This window comes from Mustela erminea, chromosome 3 (assembly GCF_009829155.1).
Source record: "Mustela erminea isolate mMusErm1 chromosome 3, mMusErm1.Pri, whole genome shotgun sequence".
Lineage (NCBI taxonomy): Eukaryota > Metazoa > Chordata > Mammalia > Carnivora > Mustelidae > Mustela > Mustela erminea.
This window is the reverse complement of record NC_045616.1, coordinates 88,029,055-88,056,960: the sequence shown is the minus strand read 5'-3', so window position 1 is coordinate 88,056,960 and position 27,906 is coordinate 88,029,055. Positions and strand designations below refer to the sequence as shown.

Genomic DNA, 27,906 nt, shown 5'->3' with positions numbered 1-27,906 from the left:
AGATGCCCTGTTTCAAACAATACAAATTCTCTACTTTCTTGGTGAATTTACATAGATTTACTTGAGTAAAAGTTTCTTTCTTTCTTTCTTTCTTTTTTTTTTCCTGTCTGCCCTTAGGACCATTTCCAAAGACTTAAAAAAAAATTTTTTTAACGTATTTTCACCAGTTTCACTGGGGAGTGGGTCAGCAAACCTCCTACTATAATGGTAGAAATCAATCTCTCCCACATTAAAAAAAATGTATAAGTTAAGATTTTTATTTATTTGACAGAGAGAGATCACAAGTAGGCAGAGAGGCTGGCAGAAAGAGAGAAGCAGGTTCCCCACTGAGCAGAGAGCCCGATGTGGGGCTCGATCTCAGGACCCTGGGATCATGACCTGAGCTGAAGGCAGAGGCTTAACCCACTGAGCCACCCAGATGCCCCAATTTATATATTTTCAACAAGCAAGTATATTTTCTACAAAACCAGCAACTCTTTTAAAAAAATAAAAACAGGGGCACCTGGGTGGCTCAGTGAGTTAAGCCTCTGCCTTTGGCTCAGGTCATGATCTCGGGGTCCTGGGATCTAGCCCCACATTGGGCTATCTGCTTGGCAGGCAGTCTGCTTCCCCCTCTCTCTCCTTCTGCCTCTCTGCCTACTTGTGACCTCTCTATCAAATAAATAAATAAAATCCTAAAAAAAAAAATAAAAACAGAAAAAATGAAAAAAGAGAAAGAGAAACTGAGGTCTGATAAATAAGTAGGAATAAAATAGATTTTTTAAAGGATTTTATTTATTTATTTGACACAGAGAGAGAACATAAGCAGGGGGAGCAGCAGGCAGGGGGAGAGGAAGAAGCAGACGCCCCGCTGAGCCAAGAGCCCAACATGGGGCTCGATCCCTGGACCCTGGGATCATGACCTGGGCCGAAGGAAGACACTTAACTGACTGAGCCACCCAGGCACCTTGGGATGAAATAATTTTTTAAATCCCATGCTGGCTGCCTCTCTACCAGACTGTAGCTCCACTCTTTTCTCTCCTCAAAAAGCTGAATTATCCTCTTTTCAATAATCTCAGCCTATCAACAAACACTTAATAAGAAATGTGGCAGGCCTTAAGTACCCCTAATTTTGGGGAGCCTGGTAGAATCTTCCTTGAATCCAGATGCTAATGGAATGCATATAGAACCAAGAAAGGAATGTCAAAGGCAATGGAATCATGGTGGCAACTACTGCATACAGCTGATGAAAAGAACATTAGAGCCTAACTTTCAGTCCAGGCAACTAGGCTAAGAATATTCCTTTTTGCCAAGAGCCACTCCTAGTACTTTTCAGCAAATCTGTCTTTTTTCCAGCTGCTTTCATAACCCCACATTTCCATAGTTTCACTATGTTGCCAGCAAACATTGTTTTCTTAATCATCCTGCTTGAGATTCAGTAGGCTTCTTGAATTAGAATTCATGTCTTTTGGCAATTTTGGAGAAGTATCAACCAAACCTCTTTTAATATAGCCTCTCCCCCATTCTCTTTATCCTTCTGGAACTCACATTAAACTTTTAGTCGTACTCTTCTATCTCTTAACCTCTTTTTCCTTTTTCCATTTCTGTCTCTCCATCCTGCACCTTGAGTGATTTCATCAATTCTTTTTTCTTTTTTTTTTTTTTAAGATTTTATTTATTTATTTGACAGAGAGAAAGAGAGGTCACAAGTAGGCAGAGAGGCAGGCAGAGAGAGAGGGGGAAGCAGGCCCCTCCGCTGAGCAGAGAGCCCGACGTGTGTCTCGATCCCAGGACCCTAAGATCATGACCTGAGCCAAAGGCAGAGGTTTAACCCACTGAGCCACCCAGGCACCCGATTTCTTCAATTCTTTATTCCAGTTTGCTTAACCACTCCTCAGCTGTGTCCGACCAGTTGTTTGCATTAGCAATACTGAATTTTTAACTGCAATTATTTTATCTTCTACTTCTTTTCCAAATCTTCCTGGACGTTGCCGTTTTTGGTAGTGTACTATTATTTACTTATACTTTTTTTTTTTTTTTAAAGATTTTATTGGACAGAAAGAGAGACCACACGCAGGGGGAGCAGAAGAGGGTGAGGGAGTCACAGGACTCTGGGATCATGACCTGAGCTGAAGGCAGACACTTGACTGACTGAGTCACCCAGGTGCTCGTCTTTACTCATACTTCTGATAAAATCTTTTATCTCTCTGAACATATTAAAAGAACTATTTTATATTCTGTACTTTCAGAATTTTACTATCTATAGTTTCTCCATTCTGATTACATTACTTTTGTTGTCTTTCACAGATGATGTCTTATTTTTTGGACTGTTCTGTGATATTTTGATTATGAGCTCATCATCGTTGGAGTTCTTTTCTTTGTGGAGATGCTTTCAGGCTTGGATTTAAGATTTGTTCCTCAAAAGAGGATTTATATATGGTTCTACTAGTAACCTATAAATTCTGCCAACTTGGAACATTCTTTAGAAACTTTTTTTTATGGGGTACCTGGGTGGCTCAGTCGGTTGAGTGGCTGCCTTTGGCTCAGGTCATGATCCAGAGTTTTGGGATCCAGTCCTGCATCGGGCTCCCTGGTTAGCGGAGAGCCTACTTCTCCCTCTCCCTCTGCCTGCTTGTGCTATCTGCTATCTATCTCTCTATCTCTATTCTTAAAAAGAAAGAAAGAAACTTTTTCTTATATAAACTTTCATATACACTCAAGTAGAGAATGAACAGTATAATAATCTTCCCTAGACCCAAAAATTAGCTTTTAAAATTATGAAGTCAGCGGGGGGCCTGGGTGGCTCAGTTGGTTAGATGTCTGACTTAGGCTCAGGTCATAATCCCAGGGTCCTGGGATCGAGCTCCACATTGGGCTCTCTGCTCATGGCAAGCCTGTTTCTTCTTCTCCCTCTGCCTGCTGCTCCCCCTGCTTCTGCTCTCTCTCTCTGTCAAATAAATAAATAAAATATATTTTTAAAAAGGTTCTAAATGATGATATTCTAATTGCATCATTCTTCCTTTTTTAGCTAGAATTTCTCTATAAACTTCCCCTCATCAACTATTTGAGTACACTGAGGTTTAGTACATATGGAAGGGTAGGATAAATGCTTCACTGTTTCTATTTATTTGGTACTCTTCATTATTGGTTTCCTACAGTACTCTCTAAAGTCTAATGAGATGGGTTTAACTTTTTTTTTTTTAAGAAATTTTTTTAAGAAAAGTATTTATTTATTTGATAGAGAGAGAAAGAGATCACAAGTAGGCCAAGAGACAGGCAGAGAGAGAGGGGAAGCAGGCTCCCCGCTAAGGAGAGAGCCCGACGGGGGACTCAATCTCAGAACCCTGAGATTATGACAAGAGCCGAAGGCAGAGGCTTAACCCAATGAGCCACCCAGGTGCCCTAACTTTTTTTTAAGAATCATGATGAACTTAGGGATTTAAATATATTTGATTTGCTGCAATTTATTGCAGTTGTTACATTTCTTAAAACTCAAAATATCCCATCTATAGTCAATGGAAATTATTTCACAATGACTCCTGAGTCCTTCACACAATATCCTACCAGCCTTTGAGAGCTTCCTTGCTTTCTGTCATGATAAGATATTCACTATCATTCTGTACACATCTTACTACAGACTTGACATCAGCAATTTCTCCAAAAAATCATGGTTCCTTTTAGTGGCAAATGCAATTTTAGACAGAAATGGTATTTAGAAAATACAATGTAGAGTAAGAGTTGCTCATTGGTATTGGGTTTATTTTTTTACCTAGATCCTTTCAGAGGACAGAGCTCCCCATCCCCACAAATACACTTTTAAGGAAAAAATTCATCGTGAGTTCTTACTAGTACTTCCAATTCAAAGTCAGGAGTAAGGGGGATTTTATACAATCTCCAATTTTACATTAGTATTTCCCTTCTGTTGTGTTGAAAATCCTGCTTCTCAGAGAAACCAGCATAATTATTCATCTACTTTATCCCACAACTCAGTCTCAGAATAACAACACCAACACTTCCATCAACAGTAAGATGTCTGAAGTTTTACAGGCTTTTTTGGTCTTTAGGATATATCCGAACAGAGACATACAAATTATTAGGTTGTAAAATCATACAAAATAGTTCTCCCTGTGGGCTTATGCCACCAATTCTATAAGTAGATCCAAACATTTCATTTAGCTCTTGATTTTTACATTCTGAGTTTAAGACTATATAAAATAGAGCATAATTAGAAAGTCCCTCTCCCTATAAACCTTCTATTCTTCATTTTTTAAAATATAAGCGTATCACAATTAATTGCAGTTATTCATACTTGACCTGCTTTTTGTCATTTAATATATCCTAGAACATGTAACAGTAGAAATAGTATGTATTATATAGAAATATTCTTCTATCTTTTCTATGACCATGTAGTACTCCATGAAATAAGTTATACAGTTCATTCGTCAGTTTCCTACTGATGGACATTGCCACCTTTTGCTTTTACAAACAGTACTATGATGACTAACCTTCAAAACACGTATCTTTTTATATTTTAACCAATGTATTCTCAAGGCAGAATTCTGGAAATAGAAGTATCATTTCAGGGGAAGAAAATATATACAATTTTGCTAAATACTGTCCAGTTTCCTTCGATAAGGACTGTACCATTTTGGTGGAATTCTACCAGCAATGCTTAAGAGAGCATATTTCCTGACAACTTCACAAAAAACGTATGCTATCAATTTTTGGATTTCTGTCAATCTGATAGGTGACAAACAGTATCTTGGTGTAGTTTTTATTGGTTGTTTTTTTCTGCTTATGAGTATTTTTTCCACGTGGCTACATTACATTTTTTAAATTCTGTGAACTGTGTGTGTCTAGCTCATTTTCTATAGGGTTATTAATTGTGTTTATTCTCTATTTTTAGATGCTCTTTATAAATATTACGAGTATTAATGCTTTATAAGTTGCAAACATTTTTTATAGTTCATTATTTATTGAGACCATTTTAGTAAAAATTTTTTTAAGATTTTATTATTATTTTTTTTTTATAGAAATCACAAGTAGGCACAGAGGCAGGCAGAGAGAGAGGGGGAAGCAGGCTCCCTGCTGAGCAGAGAGCCCGATGCCAGGACCCTGAGATCATGACCTGAGCCAAAAGCAGAGGCTTAAACCACTGAGCCACCCAGGTGCCCCATATTGAAACCATTTTAGACTAAATTCATAGCTTGACTATTTTCAGGCCATACAAGGAATAGGAGTTCTAGCCTAAAGGCACTGTAGGGCTGGCTTCAGTGAAGAATTTTCTGGGGAATTTTTCTCCCTTCTCTTCAAAGCCAAATTGTCTTAGTATCTCCTTTTGGGTAGAAATTTTCATTTTTCTGGGACGCCTGGGTGGCTCAGTTGGTTAAGCGGCTGCCTTCGGCTCAGGTCATGATCCCAGCATCCTGGAATCGAGTCCCACATCGGGCTCCTTGCTCGGCGGGGAGCCTGCTTCTCCCTCTGCCTCTGCTGCCACTCTGCCTGCCTGTGCTCACCTCTCTCTCTCTCTCTGGCAAATAAATAAATAAAATCTTTAAAAAAAAAAAAGAAATTCTCATTTTTCTGATTCTTCTTTTCATGGACTGTAGCCTTTGTCTCCTGTCCCCCAGCTTAGTGAGCCATGAAATCAAAACTCTTGGCCACTAGGGAATGGCAGCATCCCCAGGAGAGTTCTAAGTTCTGTATCTTTTGGGATTCGTGTTTTCCATTTTATTTGTCTTCAGGACTTCTCTCATTTTCTTGCAGGGCCACCACACCACATATACTATGATGCTATTAATTTCCCCCTTTAGTTATACAAAACAGTGGCCCTATAGTTTGTTAGATCAACTGAGTATTTAAGGAAAGATTGAAAAAAAAATTTTTTTAAGATTTTGTTTATTTATTTGACAGAGAGAGGCACAGCGAGAGAGGGAACACAAGCAGGAGGAGTGGAAGAGGGAGAAGTAGGCTTCCCACCAAGCAGGGAACCTGATGTAGGGGCCTAGCCCAGGACCCTGGGATCATGACCTGAGCTGAAGGCCGACGCTTAACAAGTGCGCCACCCAGGCACCCTGAAAGGTTTAAATATTCAATCCAGCATCTTCCAATCTTCTTCTTCTTCTTCTTCTTTTTTTTTTTTAAGATTTTATTTACTTACTTGACAGAGAGAGAGAGAGATCACAAGTAGGCAGAGACAGAGAGAGGTAGAAACAGGCTCCCTGCTGAGCAGAGAACCTGATGTGGGGCTCCACCCCAGAACCCTGAGATCATGACCTGAGCCAAAGACTGAGGCTTAACCCACTGAGCCACCCAGGCGCCCCATCATCCAGTGTTCTGAACCAAGAATGCTCCTTGGAAAATATAAACCACCACTCTTTAGATACAGAAGTTCTCCAGTTCTGTTTTGTTACTTATCACTTAAATTTTAATTATAAATATAATATAGATTCATTGGAACAAAAATGTAACAAAACAGAAAAGAAAAGAAAAAGCTTCCCTGCTGTTAGAAGCTTGATTCCTCCCACCGACTTTTGGTGGTTTCAGCTTTCATGTTGACCATTTAGTTTGTACCATGAAATGTTCTAAAACATACCTTCTATAAAGTTCTGTGGGTCCCATAGAATTGGGAACCAGTTTCCAATCTCAAGAAGCTTTCAGTTCTATTAGGGAAAAGGAAAGAACTGGCATACACAGAGAATTAGAGGTATTTAAGAATCAGTTTAGAAGTCCAGACAACAGGGGCGCCTGGGTGGCTCAGTGGGTTAGAGCCTCTGCCTTTGGCTCAGGTCATGATCCCAGGGTCCTGGGATCGAGCCCCGCATCGGGCTCTCTGCACGGCGGGGAGCCTGCTTCCTGCTCTCTCTCTCTCTGCCTGCCTCTCTGCCTACTTGTGATCTCTGTCTGTCAGTTAAATAAATAATTAATTAAAAATTAAAAAAAAAAAAGAAGTCCAGACAACAAACAATAATAAAGTGAAAAGTTAGAACTTTGTGGGCTGGAGTTACACAAGGAACAAATTAAGAAGGAGGTAGTCAATAAATGAAAATATTTGAAGGCAGCCACACACAGGATGTGGAGGAGTCAGGGGCACATCACGGAGATAGATTCAAAAGAAACACTGAAAGGACAAGTTCATTAAGCAAAGTGGTGCCTCCCTCACCAGAATGAAGTCTTGGTTTCTGCAGCTGTCCGGGTGGCTGGTCAGGCTTAGAGCTCACTTTCTATTTGTCATTAATTGTCATTTGAGAAAAGATATGAGACTTTGAATGCAGCTTTAAGAGCGATGGCTATCCAACCTCCCTGGGTCAATTTTGGCTAATATACTCATCAATTTATCAGATATAAAACGGTTTGAACACCTCCCTGTCACAGGAGGAGTGTGAACAGTTAGCTCCTGGAGTCAAGAGGTCAGAACTAGTCCTAGGGGGTCAGACCTGGATTTCTATCAAATGTTGGCATCTCCAGTGCCTGACCTCATCCCAATCTCTAACCTTCAATTTTCTGGACCTTCAGCCACAGGTGGGGGGCACATACTTATTTCCACAACTTCAGATCTTAAAGGGTCAAGCAATGCTATCTGAATCATCCACTCTTGCATCATTAATCATAACGGCACTACCACTCAGCCCTCATATGCTATCTGGAGAAACATTTCATTTCCTAGGTACGAGTTTACCCTTTAATTTCATCATTCATTATTTCCTAGATTTCAGTTCAAGGTTCTGTACTATATACTAGGGAGACAAGAAGATGAAGATAGAGAACAAATCCTATTCTTCTCATACAGTCTAAGGTCATCAACAATAAACTGGTAGGGGTGCCTGGGTGGCTCAGTCAGTTAAGCATCTGATCCCTGATTTCAGCTCAAGTCATATCTTGAGGTTTTGAGATCAAGCCCTGCATGAGGCTCATGCTGGACTTGGAGCCTGCTTGAGATTCTCTCTCTCCCTCTGCCTCTCCCCAACCTCCCAGAAAATTAAATAAATAAATAAAAATAAACAGGTAATCAAACAAAGATATAATTGGAAATTGAGATGAATGCTGTGAAGAATTTATGCCACAGTTCAGAAATTTTATTAATATGAATATGTTTAATTACAAGTAACAAAACAAAAACTACCAGTGATTTCTAAAAAACAAAGATGTTTATCTCTCACAACCGAAGTCTGGAAATAGCTGGCTCCTAAATCAGTATAGTGGCTAAACTATATCATAATGGACCTAGTCTCCCTTGTCTTCTCCCCTCTATTGTTTATATTCCTCAGCATGTTGGCTTTTTGTCCTTGTGCTTCTCACCTCAGGGGTCTAAGCCAGCTGCTGAGGCTCTAAGACAAATGCAGTCAAGGCATGAAGGAGTAGGCAGGGTCTCTTTACTATCTCTCTTTTTATAAGACAGCAAAAAAAAGCTTTCCAGAAGCCTTCTCAAGAAACATCTCTTTACATCTCTTTGGTCAGAACCAGGTCACATGCCCATCGCTAAATCAATCTACACGCACAAAGAATGAGATTACTGTTTTTGGTTCAGATTATTCATTTCCTAGCACTGGGAGAGGGAACCCCCTCTCTGAACATGTTGCTATCCTTACAATATCAAGGTTCCTTAAAACAGATTTTAAAAAAGGCAAATAGTTTTTAGTAGACACAATAGTGAAAATAAAAATCCAAAGATTCATTCACCAACTAAACAACTAAAATGGGACAAAGACGACTCAAATATCCCTCAAAAGTTTTCAGCCTGGGTAACTACGACAATCATACTGCCAAAAATAGATAAAAGATCGTGGGAGGGAGAACCTAGTTTGTTAGAGAGACAAAAATTAATTCCACTTTCTTCTCCTTGGGTTTGAGGTACAGTCAGACAGTCTGGTAGAAATGGAGAATACAACTTGAGAGGAAAAGCTGGACTTCAACATAGATATTGGAATAATCCACAGTGAGGCAGGATTTGAAACACAGGAATAGACAGAACCACTGGGAGAGAAAAGGGAAAATGCCAGAAAAAAAATCTTGGTGAACAGCTATAATTAGGAGACAGTAAGATGATGAAGTTGCCATAAAAGGTAAGGAAGAAGGAATAATTAATTCCAGAGATACAAGAACCAAGGGACCATAATCACATGGCAGTCAAGGAGTAAAGTTTCTTCTTCTTTTTTTTTTTTTTAAAAGATTTTATTTATTTACTTGAGAGAGAGACAGTGAGAAAGAGCATGAACGAGGAGAAGGTCAGAGAGAGAAGCAGACTCCCCATGGAGCTGGGAGTCCGATGCGGGACTCGATCCCAGGACTCCAGGATCATGACCTGAGCCGAAGGCAGTCGTCCAACCAACTGAGCCACCCAGGCGTCCCTCTTCTTCTTTTTTAAAAGCTTATAAGTAATCTCTAGAAGTGACCCTCAAACCCGTAACCATAAGATCAAGAGTTTCATACTGCACTGACTGAGCCAATCAGGTACCCCAAGAAGTAAATTTTTCAAAGGAATATACTGGTTGACATTGCCGACTGCTACACAGATGTTAATGATTCCAAAATACTCCTGAGGGACGCCTGGGTGGCTCAGTTGGTTAAGCAGCTGCCTTCGGCTCAGGTCATTATCCCAGCGTCCTGGGATCGAGTCCCACATCGGGCTCCTTGCTCCGCGGGGAGCCTGCTTCTCCCTCTCCCTCTGACTCTGCCTTCCACTCTGTCTGCCTGTGCTCGCTCTCGCCCTCTCTCTGACAAATAAATAAATTAAAAAAAAAAAATACTCCTGAAAAATTCAAGGAACAGTAGGAACATAATGGTCATGTGCACTTACTTGAATCCCTTTTTGCCTATTCTTTCGAGGACGTTGGAAGGGAAGGAAAATATAGGTTGTCATGTTGGAGGCAATGTTAAGGTAGTGGTGGGAAGGGGTCAGTGAGTAACTGGGAACACTGTGGACAAAGAGGAAGGAGCCTAGAAAGAGGGAAAAGGGTGAGGAGCACTAATGGAATGGGAAAACAGGAAAATGTGCAGAGGCTAAAGGTCATGATAAGGCTAAAAACTAGATTCGACAGGAGAGATGAAAATATGAATATGGAGGTGGTCAGTGAACATGAGATGTTGACATAAATGGGTAATGAATTTCAAGATATCTAGCAGATAAGAGAAGTAAAAATAAAGGTCAATACAGGTGAGAGCGTTAATGCCCAGCAAACTCACAAAAGCCATCAAGAAGGAGAGCACTAAAATTCACTAAGGACACCACGAAATCTCGAAGTTGAAGGTCAATAGATGGAAATGGGAATTGGTGAAAGGACACTGGCCCAATGGTTAAAAATGAATCGGTAAGGGGCACATGGGGGGCTCAGTCAGTTAAGTGCCTGATTTCAGCTCAGGTCATGATCCTGGGGTCCACAGATCAAGACCCACATCGGGCTCCCTGCTCAGTTCCTCTCCCTCTGCCTGTCATTCCCTCTATTTGTGCTGTCTGTCAAATAAATAAATAAAATCTTTGTTAAAAAAATGAATTGGTAAAACTTTAGTGGGAAGAGTATAACAGGAAACCAGAGAGCCAACAAAGCGTGGGAAAAGGGGGTGCAGGGTCGGGAGTCGGGGAGACATTCATTTTATAAAGACATGTAACTAACACAGAATCTGCTAAGGAGGTTCCAAGGCAGATGCCAAGAAAAGAGGCTAGAACAGAATCCTATTCTGGAGATCCATCATAACAGAACATAACTGCAGTGTGACTGATGGCACATGTACATACTTTTTCGCACCAGGCACAGGTCCATGACCCCTGCAAACTGTGGACAGTTCACAAACAAAAGTACTGCATTCAGTGAGAACTACAATCCCATTTAATTGCATAATAATGCATACATATGCAGATGAGAATGTGAGTTACTAAAGATGGATATAGAACATGAGAAATGATGGAGACAGGGGCATGAGAGCAAAAGCCAGGGCTCCCTGGGGCAAGCACACCAGTTTCTTGATAATTTAACTCCTGACAGTTAAATGGTAAAGGCTACATATAGGGAGATAAGAGATAAAAATAGGCAGCTGGTAGTTTGGCTGAGAAGCCAAAGTACTCTTACTTTGAGAAATAAAACCAAAACCAGATTACAGAAGGCTGCAGGCCCTCTGAAATTCACAAGACCTTTGTGAGACTTCTCACCCATAGAAGCACAATGACTTGTCTGGGACTCCAAGATTCCTGGTAGGTCAGACTGTAGATAGTACACACAGGTGCCCTCATGAGATGTTATCAGGTCAGGGAAAGGCCAATGAAAATAAGTGACTTAAAGAAGAAAGGAGAGGGAATGGAGAGAGAGAAGGCAAGAGGAGGGACATGGAGAGTGGGGAGTGAGAGAGGGGCAGTGAGATGGGGAAGCATGTAAGAAAGGAAAGAAACCATGAAAAGATGAAGCTGTCAAAGGCATCAGATCCCATTCTCCTTATCTCTGCATATCTTCTTATGCAAGAGCATGACCTGCCTTACACAAAGGCAACAAACAGCAGAAAATGAATGTCTGTGACCCCTAAATTAGTGTGAATAATATTTAAATAAGGGAACAGACTATTTCAGGAGCCATGTAACATTCAGTGGCCATGCCAATTACATTTATGTCAACTCTTTCTTCTTGATCTTGGAATAATTGCTTCATGGTTAACACGAGGCAAGATATCTCTTTATCCACAGAATTGTGTGTGGAGGCTTTATTAAGCAATTAACCCAAGTAAGCAAGTAAACACCCTCATGATGCATCAAAATTAGCTCCGAGAAATATATGCGGTAGAACATAAGCCGAAAAGAAAATCAGGAAGATAAAGGTTCGTACTGTGAAAACATAAGAAGTAAAAATTGCCTTATAGTGAAAACTCATAGTAAAAAGAACACATGGTGAATACAATGATGTAATACCACTCATCACTGACAGGAGCTCTATAAGCTTTTTCACGGGACCTGTATGTTACTTCATGTTCACTCAACCTTACCAAATACAGAGAATGGCTATCACTGCCTTTAGTTAACAGATGAAAAGGTGAGGCTCAGTGAAATCACTTGTCCATGCATAAACAGTCAGTAAATAACAGACACTAGACTTGAACCTGGATTTTCTGACTCCTGGTGCAGTGGTCTGCCTGGTTCTCCCATATACTCAAACATCTGGACTGAATGAGCAGTATTCCTACCCATTAGCAGAAAACTAGAAGGAATGCTATCTAAATAACACCCCCAAACCCTGGAACTCCATGGTTCCATGCTCACTATCCCTTGAATGCCTTCTTGACAACGAGCAACTTCATCCAATCAGACATGCATGCGTGTGCACACACACACACTGTATGCTCGGGACAGGTAGGGAGCTATAACACCAACCCTTAGGACATTAGGAGTCAATAATGAATATGAGACTAGAGCACGGAAGCTTGCTTCTCTGCATAGAAAGAGTTACCTTGTACCAACTTCCTCTGTGCATAAAACACTGACATTTTCATGTTTAGGGAGCCTGCTTTTGGCTTCCAAAAGCTCTGGCACCATACCATGCTGTCACTGTAACTGCCCTCCAGTGGGCCATCAAAAGACCAGCAAGAATGTTTTTAGTACAGCAGCTCGCTTGTCACCAAAACACTAAGTTGCGGTATTTTATATTTATCTCTATTTAAATTTTAGTGATGCCACATAAATGTTAACATGGTCTTATGCTAATACAATCATGGATAAGTCTTAATAACACTGCATACTGGCACACCCCTGGGTGAGTTATGGCCTGCTAAGCAGGCCTAATGCATGCTTCTCAAGTCACTTGGTTAGTCTCCTTTAAATAAGATGTAACATCAAAATGTTACTGTTTCCCCCAAGAAATGTGTTTCCAGAAGCAATGGCAAGGGACATGTAGGATTATTTGTTCATCTTGAAAATGGAAAGAAGGTACTTGGGATTAGAGGAAAGAATTTCGAAGAGAGTCTGGGGAGAGAGGTTAATAATGTTTGATTTAGTTATTTCATGACTTGAGAAATAAAAAGTGAGCTTCCATAAGTTCTCAAGCCTCTGAAGCCATAAGGATAAGACCCTGGACTTCAGTCCAGGGCTGAAATCACAGAGACCTATGATAAACTTACAGATTCTCCACCCTTCCAGGAGATGTACAGGCAAACATCTCCTTGGGCTTCCTGAGAGACTGTCTGGGTGTGGTAGGTGAGACCAAGGGAGGCAGAGTGCCTTGGAAGCCACAGCCTACACTGTCAAGAACATAACCACAGGATAACCAGGGCCTGAAGATCAAAGCAGGTTAGTGATAAGGGGCACGAAGGCCTGCAGAGTCCTCAGTCTCCCCATGGAAAGATTCTTCCAGCCTTACCAGCTCTGCCCCTCAATTTACGGAGAAAAAACTCAGCAGCCTTTCACGGTGAGGAGGCACCAGTCTGAGATTCTGATTAAGTAACAATAAGCATGGATGAAAGACAAAGAAAATCTTTTCAAAACAAAGCCTACAGGGGCGCCTAGGTGGCTCAGTGGGTTAAGCCACTGCCTTTGGCTCAGGTCATGATCTCAAGGTCCTGGGATCGAGCCCCACATCAGGCTCTCTGCTCAGCAGAGAGCCTGCCTCCCCCTCCCTCTCTGCCGGGCTTTCTGCCTACTTGTGATCTCTGTCAAATAAATAAATAAAATCTTTAAAAATTAAAAAACAAAAAAACAAAAACAAAGCCTATAACGGCAAAACTGTTTACAATAGCCTTTCTCCTGCAACATCGTAATCCCTGCACCCTAGCAGAGCATCCCCTCATAGCTACTACCCATGCCCTTACACCAAGAATCTGAATACTGACTGGTTCCTATTTTAGAAGCACAAATAGTCCTAAGAGCAGATTTTCAAAAATTAAAGGAACTATGGCTCCATGGACCAACTACAGCTTGAAGACATCTTGACTTTTTTAGTATTATGATGTGGTGCCCAAACATCTTTCTGTATCCAGTCTTAAGTGATGCCGTATCCCCATTTCTCTTGCCTTATCACTCTTCTAACATAAGCCAAACTAACTAAAATTTAAACAAATCCCAACCCAAAGAGTACAAATACCTGACTGCATGTTGATTGGTACCACATGATAAGGAGAAGGCATATATTCCCCCCACAAAGCTCTTATGGGTTGGGTTCAACATTTATTCATCACTAGATGTAGCTTCTAGATACATCTACTAGATGTAGATTGCAAAAGGATCAACTCTTAGAGTTCATTCCCTTCCACTCAACCAGCTATGGGTAGTCTAACTTTTTTTAGCTCTGAATGCAACAGAGAATATGACCTAAAATTCATTATTGTATGTCCATAAGATGAGAGGGAACACAGAGTCACACACGGTAACAACATGGTGAAAATGCTTATCTACTTGGAGTAAGGACAGAATCAAATTCTTACCCTAGTTTCATTAGGATTACAATGAAATGTGGATAGGGATATGCAAGACTTCAAGTGTAACCTTCTCCAGGCCAATCAGGCCAAAAGTAAAGCTAGACGTCACCTGAAGGGCCCTAACAATCCTGGCCAATGGGATGTCCGTCCATGCTGCTCACCTGGAAAAGGCAGCTCCTAGCACAAATGCAGCATACTCCTTCACCAGGGGCTCTGTGCTGTTCAGCCCATTGATCACCACTTGAAGGCCACCAAAGGAAAGCAGGTCCTGTGCATTATCCATCTGCAACAAAAGCACGGCTTAGTATATACAGCCATCAAGCAAAGAAAAGCCCTTCTTATTTATTGCCTTTCTTTTGGTGAGTATTCAAAAAACCCCTAAAAAGTCAAGTAAAAAGTAATGGTGGCCATTCTGACCAGCTAGAAAAGATCTGTAGTAACAAATTATATTCTTAAATTTGAGACTTCCAAATTCATCTAACATGACTGATGAGCACCTGCATGGGAAATGGCCGAAATGGCACCTAGCTTTTGCTTATGCCAAACATGTCCTGGAAAAATTCTATAACCATCATGAATCACAAAGCTTGCTCCTAACAAGCTGCTAACACAAAGATCTGGCATCATCAGGACTTCTAAATGGTGTCATGCTTCCGGTTCATGTCTAGTCCTAGTGTGGGGAATGGAAGCAGCAAACACTTAAAAAAAAAGAAGTCCTCTCTCTTCCTCACTTCATACAGTCCAAGGCTGACTGACTCTGTGGACATTCATAATAAAATCTGCACGAATTCTCTCTCTCAAAGGTGGTTCTCTAGGCTCGAGTTGCTGGGTAGTGGCTATTATTGAAGAGTGCATAACATTCCCATAATCAAATAAAATTCTATCAAATGGCACTGGTCTAGGCTACCCTTTCAGGTCCAAAGCTCCAAGGACAGTCTGAAGTATTACTCTTTTATTCTATAGGGTATCTCACTCCCCAGGCTTTCTTAGTTAGTATCCTGGAACAAGAAAACTCAACTTGTTCAGAAAGGTCACTGGATCCTATTTTCTCCATGTAATACTACAGTCTCCCTTGGAAACACCTCTGTTGCTACAAAGACTGCCTCTTGCCCACAGTCTGATCCCACTCTACGAATCATCAGGAAAATGTAGAAAGCTAGCCCAACACCGTGACTGCTATCCACCTTTTCCTCCAGATGCCTCTGTTTCCTACCTGATTGGGCCCTTCCAAACTAGACAAAGACTGTAACAGAGAAATTGAGTTTGAAGGACTTTGACTCTGCCTGTTTCTGGGTAGACCTAGACCGTTTTCATCACTTATAAGATCATTTTTATATATTCTGATATAATCTCCACAAGAACAGGGGTTTTGTCTGCCTGTCAACTGTTATAGGCCCAGTGATTAGAACAGTGCTGAGCATATACTTAGGTGCTCAATAATATACTTAGGTGAGTAAAAAAGGCAACCTGGGGTATCTGTGCCAACAAAATGGTGGGTCCTTGGTACCAGAAACCCGAAGAGATGGCCAATCCAGGGTCTTGAACTTTGGAGTCTGCTCTGCTATCAGGTCCCCCAAGTCAGGGCTGGGATTTTTCCATCTCAATCTGTCCTTATGAAGAGTTATTACTGGACCATAGGCCAGCCAAATAGGGAGACTCTGAGCTGGGTGTTTGCTGAGGTAAGTACAATAATACCTCATGAGCCTTCCTTTCTCACAGTTTTAAAATCTAAAAACTCACTGCCTCTTTTTGATCCCCTCCCCCAAGTTTTCTGGATAACAAAGCCATGGCTCAGAGTCCTGTCATGAAATGCCTGGGGTGGCTACTTCTCGATGCTGGTAGGATCTCCTAATGGAATGGCTGCCAGTCTGACAGCCCCAAAGCAACACAGTCACAGAGGTTCTGTTGTAGATGTAGTTTATCTTCATTACTACATAGACAATTCAGGGGATTATAAATTCTATAGCATTTATATACACCTCTCAACCTTTTCAATACATTTTCTCACTTGTTATTTCACTGAAAACGAGGAAGAAAAGAGTCATTCTGCCCACTGTATACACAGAAAATCAAGCTCCAAAATCTGGGCCCTGCTCAGTATCACACAGAAGTCATGATCAGGGCCCAGGTCTGCAGCTCCACATCTAGGTCTAAGGCCACAGGTTTCCCCAGGCTGCCTTCAGGACGAGGTGAGACAGGTGGATAGAAACTCAAGGTAGAGGGAGGGAGTGTATGAGGAAGGACACAGTAGGAACTGTGCCAACACTCCAGAAGAAAAGAGAGAACCAGACAATCAGACAACAGTAAATAGAGAAAGGGAGACACTGAGGAAAGGCAAACACACTGCCCTATGGTATGTTGGGCAGACAGAAGCTGCACCTCATAAGCAACTCACAACAATTTTCTAAACACACAGTATATTTTTCATAAACCCTGTTTAATAATTCCAATATGGCAGGAGCCTCTGAAGAGAGCATGTTAAGCCTCACCAGAGAACTGGTTCTTGGTCTGACCTAGGACTGAGTCAGGTGATGTTGAAGAAACTGTTTACCCCACTTCATAATCCATGAAAGCAGAATAGGATGTCACCCTAGAGGTAACACTGCCAGATAACCACCAGACTTGCATGAAAAAAAAAAACATTTTGTCAGGGCCCTACTGGCCTCCTGTATACTCATTCCCCTCTAGGTATAATCAGCTCTCTAGTCATTTGGCCTTTCATGCTCAGCTAAAGGAAGAGTCTGTAGAAACCTGATACCTAAAGATCTGCCCAAGTATGTTAAATGAGAAAAAATAAAAGCTGCCAAGATCAGAGCAGGACTAAGTTGGCCAATAACCTCTAAGATCCTTAATCCTTTAAATATCTGTAACAGAAAAGCTGTTGGAATTCTTGTTTTTCACCCTGAAGAGAAACACAGGAAAGAGGAAAGAGAACTCAGGCCCACTTTTTCTCTAAGAGGATCATAGACCTGCTATTTGAGTCCTGAGAAACAGTTAGGAGCAAAGGAAGAAGATGAAGAGGCCGCATCATAATTCCTGCAGATACAGTATACACTCATCCTCTCTCACCACAAAGGCTGGCAAAATCCTAAAGAAAGAAAGAATGTCTTTTAGCCTAGTTTATAGAGAACAAGGACGCAGTCATGAGTGGGAGGATGTTGAAGATCTGTGTCTTGATGAGGATCTCAAACAAGCTTTTGATTATGATTACACAGTCTTCCTGGGCCACCATCGTCCCTAGTCTGAATTATGGCAATAGCTTTCTATCTGGTTTCTGTGCCCACACCCCCTGCCTCCAGTCTAATTCTCAACAAAGCAGGCAGAGGGATCCTTTAAAAGTAAGTCAGGGCAAGTTGTTTTTCTGCTCAAAAGCCTTTAATAACGTCTAGTTTCATATTCGTTTCCATGGTTGACAAGGCAGACCATGATCTTCCCTCATTATCTGAGTTTCGTCTATGTCCTTCTCTCATCTCCTGAGACGCTCCTTTCCAATACTGCCAATCCTTACCATTAACTACTTTTTATTTGCCCATAGTATTTATCAACTTTAAACACAACACCCATAATTTACTTATTAGTTATGTTTATTATCTACCTGTCTCCACTAGAAGCTAAGCTCCACAATTTTGTTCACAGATGTATTTTAAGTGCCTGGAATAGCTCTTGGAACTTAACAGGGATGCAATAAATTAATTTACTTAAACAAATGACTTCTCTTATTCCTTTTCCTTAGATCTACCTAATAGATATTTTTGAGCTTCATTCAAATGATTCCAGTATCCTAGGAGAGACAGAGTGATCAAAAGGTTAAGAGCACTGGTTAGGGTCAGACAGACCCTCTTGCAAATCCCAGCTCTACCACTCACTAACTGGATGACCTTGGGTAATATCAGGTGTGACCTGTGTCTTATTTGCCTCAGTGATAAAATGGAACTAGTAACAGCATCCACTCATAAGGCAGCTGTGGAAGTCAATAAATTGGTTTATACAAAACACTGGAATAAGTGCCCTCTCTATAACAGCGCTCAATAAATATTAACTATTATAATTATGGCACAAGTGTGATCAGTCCTTTCCCTGCCGCAAACTCTCCAATGGGTCTTAAAATCAAGGATAAAATCATAAAGAGCACAATACTCCCAATTCCACCTCTCTGACTCTCTAACCTTCCCACTTTATCTATGCTATCATATCTTCTCAATGATTCTCAACCTCAAAATCTTTGCATATGCTGTTCCTCTGCCTGTGGTACTCTGATTCAAGGGCTGGCAAACGTCTTCCAAAGGGTCTGACAGTAATGATTTATGGCTTTGTGAACCACGGGGTTTCTGTCACAACCCTTCAACTCTTCACTGTACCATAGAAACAACCCAAAACAACAGAACAATACATAAAGAAATAGATGTGGCTGTGTCGCAGTAAAACTTTATCTACAAAAGCCTTCTTCAACACCTCTGACTAGGCTAAGTTCCCCTGTTATAAACTCCCACACTACTCTCTGGAGCCTTTATCACAATCTTAAGTTTAAATTTATTGTTAATTGTTAATTGTTCAGTTGTTCATGATTTCATTGTTCCCTCTTCCAGACTGTAAGTTACATAAAACAGGGACCGTGGCTGTTTCGCCCCTGCTGTGTAACAGGTACTGAAAAAATAATGGACGTAACACAGCAAATGAAAAAAGAGGTTGGCCCTTTCTTCTAGAATGGATCTTACTACAGTAACTATTGGCCTAGGTTAAAAATACTAGATGCCCTAAGAGAGGAGTAAAGATGCTGGTGCTATTTTCTTAGGATTTAGGACAGGGAGGTTTGCTGTTGAAGATGTTACTTAAAAGTCAGATTTATGGACAGAGAAATACAATACCTGATGGACATAATATTCAAGATCAAAGAGTGCAGCAATCTTCTCTTCTAAACTGGAGCTGGAACTATTGAACTTGTTGATTAGCCGTACCATAATCTGCATGTCAGTCTCAATGATAACGTTCAGCTCCTCAAAGTCCTTCTTCAGCTCCTCGATGGGGCGAAAGAGTCGTTTAACTTTGGCCTGCCTTGCCTAAGAAAAAAATTGAAGCAAAGGGGTTAAGTAGATCAACTGGGGACATCTCCCCGAGACAGTTGCTATCTACCATGGATGTCCATTCTCAAAGGACTGCTGCTCCCGGATTCAAAACCTTCTTTCATCTGTACTATCAAAAAATCCTCCCACAGAAATACCTCATTTTACTGAACTTCACTTTGCCACACTTAGAATTGTTAGGTTGTGGCAACCTGCATTTAGCTACTCTATCAGGATCATTTTTTCCAACAGCATTTGCTCACTCTGTGTGTCTGTGTCACACTTGGTAATTCTTGCAATATTCAAACATTTTCATTATTATATTTATATTTCATTATAATCCTTTATTTAAGGATTTTTTTTTTTTTATTTGTTGAGAGAGAGAGCGAGAGAGCACAGAAGGAGAGAGAGAAGAAGAGACTCCTGCTGAGCAGAGAGCCTGACATTAGACCCAATCCTAGAACCCTGGGATCATGACCTGAGCCGAAGGCAGACCCCAACTGACTGAGCCACCCAAACGCCCCTCATTATTATATTTGTTATGGTGATCTATGATTGGTGGTATTTGATATTACTGTTGTAGTTGTTTTGGGTGCCACAAACCACACCCATATAAGACACTGAACTTAACTGATAAATGTTTTGTGTATTCTGACTGTTCATTGGTAGGCAATTCCCCCATTGCTCTCCTTCTTCTTGGGCCTGGTCTATTTCCTAAGACACGATGATTTTGAAATTAGGCCAATTAATAACCCCATAATGGCCTCTTAAGTATTCAAGTGAAAGAAGAGTCTCATGTCTCATTTTAAATCAAAAGCCAAGAAATGACTAGTCTTAGTGGGGATGGCATATCAAAAGCTGAGATAACCAAAAGACAGGCCTCTTGTGCCAAACAGTTAGCCAAGTTGTGAATGCAAAGAATTCCTGATGGAAACTGAAAAGTTACTCCAATGGACACACAAATTGTAAGAAAGCAATACAATAGTATTGCTGACATGGAGAAAGTTCTAGTGGTCTGGATAGAGGATCAAACCAGCCACAACAACTCCTTAAACCAAAGCCTAATCCAGAGGTCTTAAAAATCTTGTTAATTCTATGAAAGCAGAAAGAGGTGAGGAGCTTGCAGAAGAACGTCTGAAGCTAGCAGAGGTTGGTTCATGAGGTTTCAGAAAACAAGCCATCTCTATAACAGAAAAGTGCTAGGTGAAGCAGCAAGTGCTGATACAGAAAATGCAGCAAGTTATCTGGAAGGTCGGCTAATCCATGAGGGTGGCTAGACTCAGCAATAGGTTTTCTTTTTCTTTTCTTTTTTTTTTAAAGATTTTATTTATTTATTTGACAGAGAGAGATCACAAGCAGGCAGAGAGGCAGGCAGAGAAAGAGAGTAGGAAGCAGGCTCCCCGCTGAGCAGAGAGCCTGATGCGGGGCTCGATCCCAGGACCCCGAGATCATGACCTGAGCCGAAGGCAGAGGCTTAACCCACTGAGCCACCCAGGCGCCCCAGCAATAGGTTTTCAATGAAGACAAAGTACCCTTCTATTGGAGGAAGATGCCATCTAGGTCCTACATAGCTACAGAGAAGTCAATGCCCGGCTTCAAAGCACACAGTGATTTTCTTGGTAGGGGCTAATGCAACTGCTGACATTGGGTTGAAATCAATGTTTATTTACTACTCTAAAAATCCTAGGGCCCATAAGAATTAAGCTAAATCTACTTGGCCTGTCCTCTATAAATGGAACAACAAAGCCTGGATGACAGCTTGTCTATTTACAACATGGTTTACTGAGTATGTTAAGACCAACATTGAGGGGACACCTGGGTGGCTCAGTTGGTTAAGCAGCTGCCTTCGGCTCAGGTCATGATCCCAGCGTCCTGGGATCAAGTCCCACATTGGGCTCCTTGCTCGGCAAGGAGCCTGCTTCTCCCTCTGCCTCTGCCTGCCACTCTGTCTGCCTGTGCTCGCTCTCGCTTCTCTCTCTATGACAAATAAATAAATAAAATCTTAAAAAAAAAAAAAAAGACCAACATTGAGACATGGCAGAAAAAAAACCAAAAAACCTCCTTTCAAAATTATTACTTCTTACGGACATGGCATGGCATCTGGTCACCCAAGAGCTCTGAGGGAAATGTAAGCCGAGATTAATATTGTTTTCATGCTTACTAACGTAACATCTATTCTGCAGCCCATGGATCAAGGAGTTATTTAGACTTTCAAGTCTTAATTATAATAATAAGAAAATGTATTTTATAAGGCTACAGTTGCCACAGATAGTGTTTCCTTTAATGGATTTGGGCCAAGTAAACTGAAAACCTGTTGGAAAGTATTCCCCATTCTAGATCCCATTAAGAACATAACAGGAAAAAGTCAAACTGTCAACATGAACAGGAGTTTAGTAGAAGTTGATTCTAGCACTCATGGATGACTTGACAAGTTCAAGTCTTCAGTGGGGGAAATAAGTGCAGATGTGATAGAAATATCAAGAGAATTAGAAGTGGAGCCTTAGGATGTGACTGAACTGTTGCAACATAAAACTTTAATGAATGAAAAGTTGCTTCTTATGGATGAGCAAAGAAAGTAGTTTCCTGAAATGGAATCTACTCCTGATGAACATGCTGTGAAGACTGCTGAAATGACAACAAAGGATTTAAAATACTAAAGAAACTCAGTTGATAAAGCAGTTAATGGGTTTGAGAGAGCTGACTCCCATTTTAAGGGAAGTTCTACAGTGGGATAATATTATCAAACCGCATCACATGCTACAGAGAAACTGTCCAGGAAATTGTTCGATGTGGCAAAAGTTACTGCTGTCTTATTTTAAGAAATCACCACAGCTACACTAATGTTCAGCGGCCACCACCTGCATCAGTCAATGCCATCAGCATTGACACAAGACCCTCCACAAGCAGAAGGATTACAACTCACTTATAAGCTCGAGGTGTTTAGCATTTTTTAGCAATAAAGTACTTTCAAAAATTAACATACAATGTATTATTTGTTTTAGGGGCACAGGTCTGTGAATCATCAGTCTTACACAATTCACAGCACTTACCATAGCACATACTCGACCCAATGTCCATCACCCAGCTACCCTGTCCCTCCTCATCCACCCCCCCCCATAGCCCTCAGTTTGTTTCCTAAGATTGAGAGTCTCTTATGGTGTGTCTCCCTCCCTGGTTCCATTGTTTCATTTTTCCCTCCCTTCTTCCCAAAAACCCCCACCCTGACTCTCAAATTCCTTATATCAGAGAGATCATATGATAATTACCTTACCCTGACTGACTTAGCAATAAGTACTTTTTGAATTAAGGCACACATATTGTTTTTTAGACATAATGCTATTGCACATTTAGTAGACCATGGTACGGAGTCACCATAACTCATACATGCACTGAAACCAGAAAATTAATCTGACTTGATTTATTGCAGTGGTCTAGAACCAAATCCATACTCAAGGCACACCCATACCTTCTAAGATGCCCACAGAAGAAACACACTCAAGATTTTCCAAGGTTCACTTTCTAGTCTGACTTCTAATGTTCAAGAAGAATGGAAAGTCTTCTTGCTGAGGTCAGGGGAAGTAATGCAAGCTCACCTTCAACCCCTAACCTCAGCTGAAAAGGCTGAGGGCTAAGGTGGAGTAATCGGCACCTTGGTTCTGTATCTTCAACAATCATTTAATATCTTTGCTCTGCCCTGCCCAGTCCAGCAACATTTTAGGGAAACCCGGATGTAGGCAACTGCGGGTAAAGAGCTGTCAGAGTGGGAGCAATTTGCTGATGAAAATTAAATCACTGTCATTACTGTCGATCTAACTACAGGTGTACAATTTGTTCAACTGTTTGAAGTGGCTAAATTACTGTATGTACTATACTCAAGTCTCAATTTTCTCTCAATTCTTCCCCACCCCACACACATACAAAAATTTAAAAAATGAAATTATGCTGGAGGTGAATAAAAGACTTTAATTAGATATTTTATACATGTGGCACTTCCATGTTCTTCCCAATTTTAGAGGACAGTGCTTATAAATAGAGTCCAGAAGATCACAGTGGTTTATGTCTCTATCTTCCCAGAAAAATTAAAAGGCACGAATATTTATAAAAAGTAGAATGATGAGCAGCTGTCAGCTCCAAACTGCTCATCTATTACCTATGGATTTTCTCCCCAGTTACAAGTACTGAAATGAATCAGCCTTTCTTAAAAAAGACCAAGCTCCTAGCAGAGTAATCACATCTACGGGATGTCACATCCTGCTTCTTCAGAATAAAACAACAGTGAAATGCTCCCCCTACATCCAGCTAAAGGACTCTGGATGGCTGCCAAAGGCAGGGCAAAAAGGTCTGGGGAAGTTGAGTCACTGCCTCCCATTGTGGGATGGCAGGGAAGTGAGCACCTCCATCTCACCTAAGTGATGTATACGTGGCCCTCTTCCTGAGGGCCTTCCTCTTTTAAGAAAAAAAAAAAATCACAAAACCTTTTTATTTTGCAATAATTATAAACTCCCAAAAAGTTACAAAAATAATACAGTGAGTACTATGTACCCTTGGTTCAGCTTTCCTCAATGGCAGCATCTTACATAATAGTACACTAACAAAACCAAGAAAATGACAAAGTATAATACTGTTAAACAGAATATAAACCTTACTCAGATTTTATCAGCTTTTACATGTGCACATGTGCACGTATATGCATGTATATTATTCTATAGAATTTTATCATATATATATATTTTTTTTTCATGCATCTGCCAGAACAATCAGGCTACCAAACTACTCCACCACCACCAAACAACTCCACTGTGCTACCCCCCTCTATAGCTACATGTCACCCTCCCTCCCAACCCTGTGCCCTGGCAATCACTACTTTGTTCTCCATCTCTCTAATTCTGGCATTTAGACAATATTATAAAGATGGAATCACAAAGTCTGTAATCTTTGAAGATGGTATTTTTATATGAACATAAAGCACTTGAGATCTATCCAAGTTACCACACACATCAATGGTTCATTTATTTTTAATGCTGAGTAGTACTACATTATATAGATGTACAGTTTGCTTAACCATTCACCTGTTGAATATTTGAGTTGTTTCCACGTGTTGACTATTATGAACAAAATCACATAAATATTTGTATAAGGGTTTTTATATAAATTCAAGTTCTTATTTCTTTGGGATAAATGCCCACAAGTATGACTGCTGGGTCATACGATACACGTTTGGTTTTATAAGAAACCGCCTATTTTCCATGGTGACTTACATTTTACATACTCACTAACAGTGTATGAAACACTCAATTTCTCCATATCCTCACTAGTATTTAGCATTATCACCACTTTTGTTTTAGGTATTTTAATAGATGTACAGTGATAGCTCATTGTGGACTTAATTTGCATTTCTCCAAAGGCTAAAGACATTAAACATCTTTTCTTGAGCTTATCTGCCATTCACAAATCATTTTTGGTGAATTATCCATTTGTTCATTTCCTTACCCTATTCTCTAAATTTGTTGTCAAGTTTTTACTGTTGAGCTTTCAGAGTTCTTTATATTCTAGATTCAAGTCTTTAATCAGATACAGTCTTTGCTTTGCACAGATCTTATATGCACCAAGTTCAAATACTATACTTTGAATAACACCATACTCCCAACACTACACAAATTCCAGTTACCACAAATTACATTTAACTGTAATTGCATGAAGTACAAACTCTGTTGCTGGCTCTTCAGTCCACAACTCACTAATGTAACATAAATGCTGCCGATGATGAGCAGCTGATTATACCACTTCTTTCTAACTTTGACAGGCCACTGCAAATTAGTTCATACACAGAAGTATAGTGTAGTTGTAGTTGCAGTTGTAGTTGTAGGACTTCCTCATCCTCCAATGACAAACCCACATAACATTTCATAAAAATGGGTATGCAAAAGAAAGAAGTAGCCAAGAAAGAAGTGCAACAAAGAAACTAACAGTGGTAACTCTGAAAGTAAAACTCCTATGGAATGTATATGGAGCTACAGAAGAGGCCACAATTTTTGCTTCAACTATCAGTCTTTTTCTTTTTCATTTTTTAAGATTTTATGTATTTTTTTTTGAGAGAGAGAGAGACAGCAACAGAGGGAACACAAGAAAGGGGAGTAGGAGAGGGGGAGAACAGGCTTCCCACCGAGCAGGGAGCCCGATGCAGGGCTCGATTCCAGGACCCTGGGATCATGACCTGAGCCGAAGGCAGACGCTTAATGACTGCCACCCCAGGCGCCTCCAAACATTATTTTTCAAACGTAAAAGAATGACAATCTATTCTTTCCCCCCTTATTTTCATTCATTTTATTGTTCTTTTCTTCTTCCTGATGATTCCAAGTTTTGTTCTACTGTTATTTCATTTTTATTTGGAGAATATTCTTTAGTCTTTCTTCTAGGTACATCAGCTAGTGACAAATTTTTTCAGTTTTCTTTTGTGTAAGAATGTCTTGATTTCGGGGTGCCTGGGTGGCTCAGTGGGTTAAGCCTCTGCCTTCGGCTCAGGTCATGATCTCAGGATCCTGGGATTGAGCCCCACATCGAGCTCTCTGCTCAGCAGGGAGCCTGCTTCCCCCTCTCTTTCTGCCTGCCTCTCTTCCTACTTGTGATCTGTCAAATAATTAAATAAAATCTTAAGAAAAAGGAAAGAATGTCTTGATTTCTCTTTCACCCGTGAAGGATATTTTCATTGGCTATAGAATTCTGAGTGAACAGTTTTTTCAGGACTTGAAAATACTGTGCTACTTACTCTGGTCTTGGTAGTTTCAAATGAAAAATGCACTGTCAATCATTATACCGTAAGCTAGTATTTTTTTTTTCTGACTATCTGTTTTCAATATTTTTTCTGTATTTAATTTTCAGGAGGTTAACTGTGAAGAGTCAGAGTTCTCTGAGTTTATCCTACTGAAAATTCAGTTTCATCAATCTATTTGTTTATGCTCTTCATCATATTTGGGGATTTTTCCATCTTTATTTCTTAGTTTATTTTTTCATTATTTTTCAGTACTCTCTCCTTTCCTAAGACAGAAATGTTAGATCCTTCCTTGTAATCACACAGGTCCCTAAGTCTCTGTTCATTTGTTTTTTTTTTTCCATTTTTAATCATTTCTGTCTTCAAGTTTATTGGTTCTTCTCTTTCCTATTCTGCTACTGAGCCCTAGTCAGTGATTTTTGAACATTTTCAGTTGTATTTTTTCAGTTCTAAAAATTTCATTTGGTTCTTTTTTCTATCATCTGCTTCTTTCCTAAGGTTGTAATTTGTTTCAAAAGTGTTCAGAATCATTTGTTGAATGATTTTTGTAACTGTTTTAAAATCCTTTTTAGGAAATTCAAACTTCTGTGTCATCCCACTGTTGGCATCTATTAACTGTTTTGCTGGTTCAAGGTTTGATTTTTTTTTTTTATTCTGGACATTTTGGGTATTAGTTTTAAGATTTCTCTAACTTACTGAATCTTCCTTTAAAGCACGCAGTTAAAATGTTTATATTTGGGGCACCTGGGTGGCTCAGTTGGTTAAGCGGCTGCCTTCGGCTCAGGTCAAGATCCCAGAGTCCTGGGATCGGGCCCTGCATTGGGCTCCCTGCTCAGCGGGAAGCGGGCTTCTCCCTCTCCCACTCCCCGTGCTGTGTTCTCTCTCTCAGTGTGTCCCTGTCAAATAAATAAATAAAATCTTAAAAAAAAATTTTTTTTTAATGTTTACATTTAATACGCTGGTTCTGTCCTTCTTATATGGCTGTGACTCTAAGACAATTTAGTTTCCGGACCCTATGCAGCATTATTTTGGTCTGTTTCCTTTATAACCTGCCAAAAGCACATCTAGAAACCTGCGAGTATTCCACACTATGTTTCAGTTATCAAATCTTCTGCTCTGTTAATTCTGGTCAGTTTCTCACGTGGGTCACCAGAGAATATGGCCAAGGCTTCATTTGTGAAATCCCTTTCTCCAGCTCCCTGTCTCTAAAATCCTACCACCATTCTCTAGTTAGGAGGAAGAACATCACCTGCCACCACTGGACACTCTACATTGGGACAGAAATCCTTCCTTGGCCTCTTTACCACCCTGCTGGGGAAACTGAAACACTGCTTCGCTGATGCTAGTATGAGGGTGGAAGTTCAGGCTCCTCACTTACCCTCACTGACAACGTCCCAAAGTGGGGAGCAAAATGATGCTTCACACTACCTCAGTGCCAAGTAGAAGGTAAGAATATAGATTCTCCATTCACCATCACCCATTTCCCCCCAACTCCCACCAACACACACAATGGCATCACCTCTGCTCCAAGTGAAAAATCACCTTGGTAGTGTAAGGCAGGGGAAGACATTCAAATATCCTACTTGGCCTCTACCGATACCACCCCAGCAGGTGAAGCAGCCTGCTACCCCCATGTAGAGGGTAGAAAACCAGGCTCTGCACTTGGTGTCTACTGGTACCACACCAGCAGAGGAAACAGAGAATAGTCTCCTA

The 27,906-nt window shown here is 40.6% G+C and overlaps 1 protein-coding gene across 7 annotated transcripts in view; it reads right to left on the bottom strand.

Moving 5' to 3' along the window:
• The window catches only part of SIL1 (SIL1 nucleotide exchange factor), a 214,102-nt gene that overhangs the window by 52,494 nt on the left and 133,702 nt on the right, over positions 1–27,906 (bottom strand). For all 7 annotated transcript variants that reach the window (XM_032336565.1, XM_032336566.1, XM_032336567.1 and 4 more), the window contains 2 exons: positions 19,230–19,421; positions 14,526–14,647 (listed from right to left, as the gene is read on the bottom strand). In XM_032336565.1, coding sequence (XP_032192456.1) covers positions 14,526–14,647; positions 19,230–19,421 — 314 coding nt within the window. The remainder of the gene's footprint in view (positions 1–14,525; positions 14,648–19,229; positions 19,422–27,906) is intronic.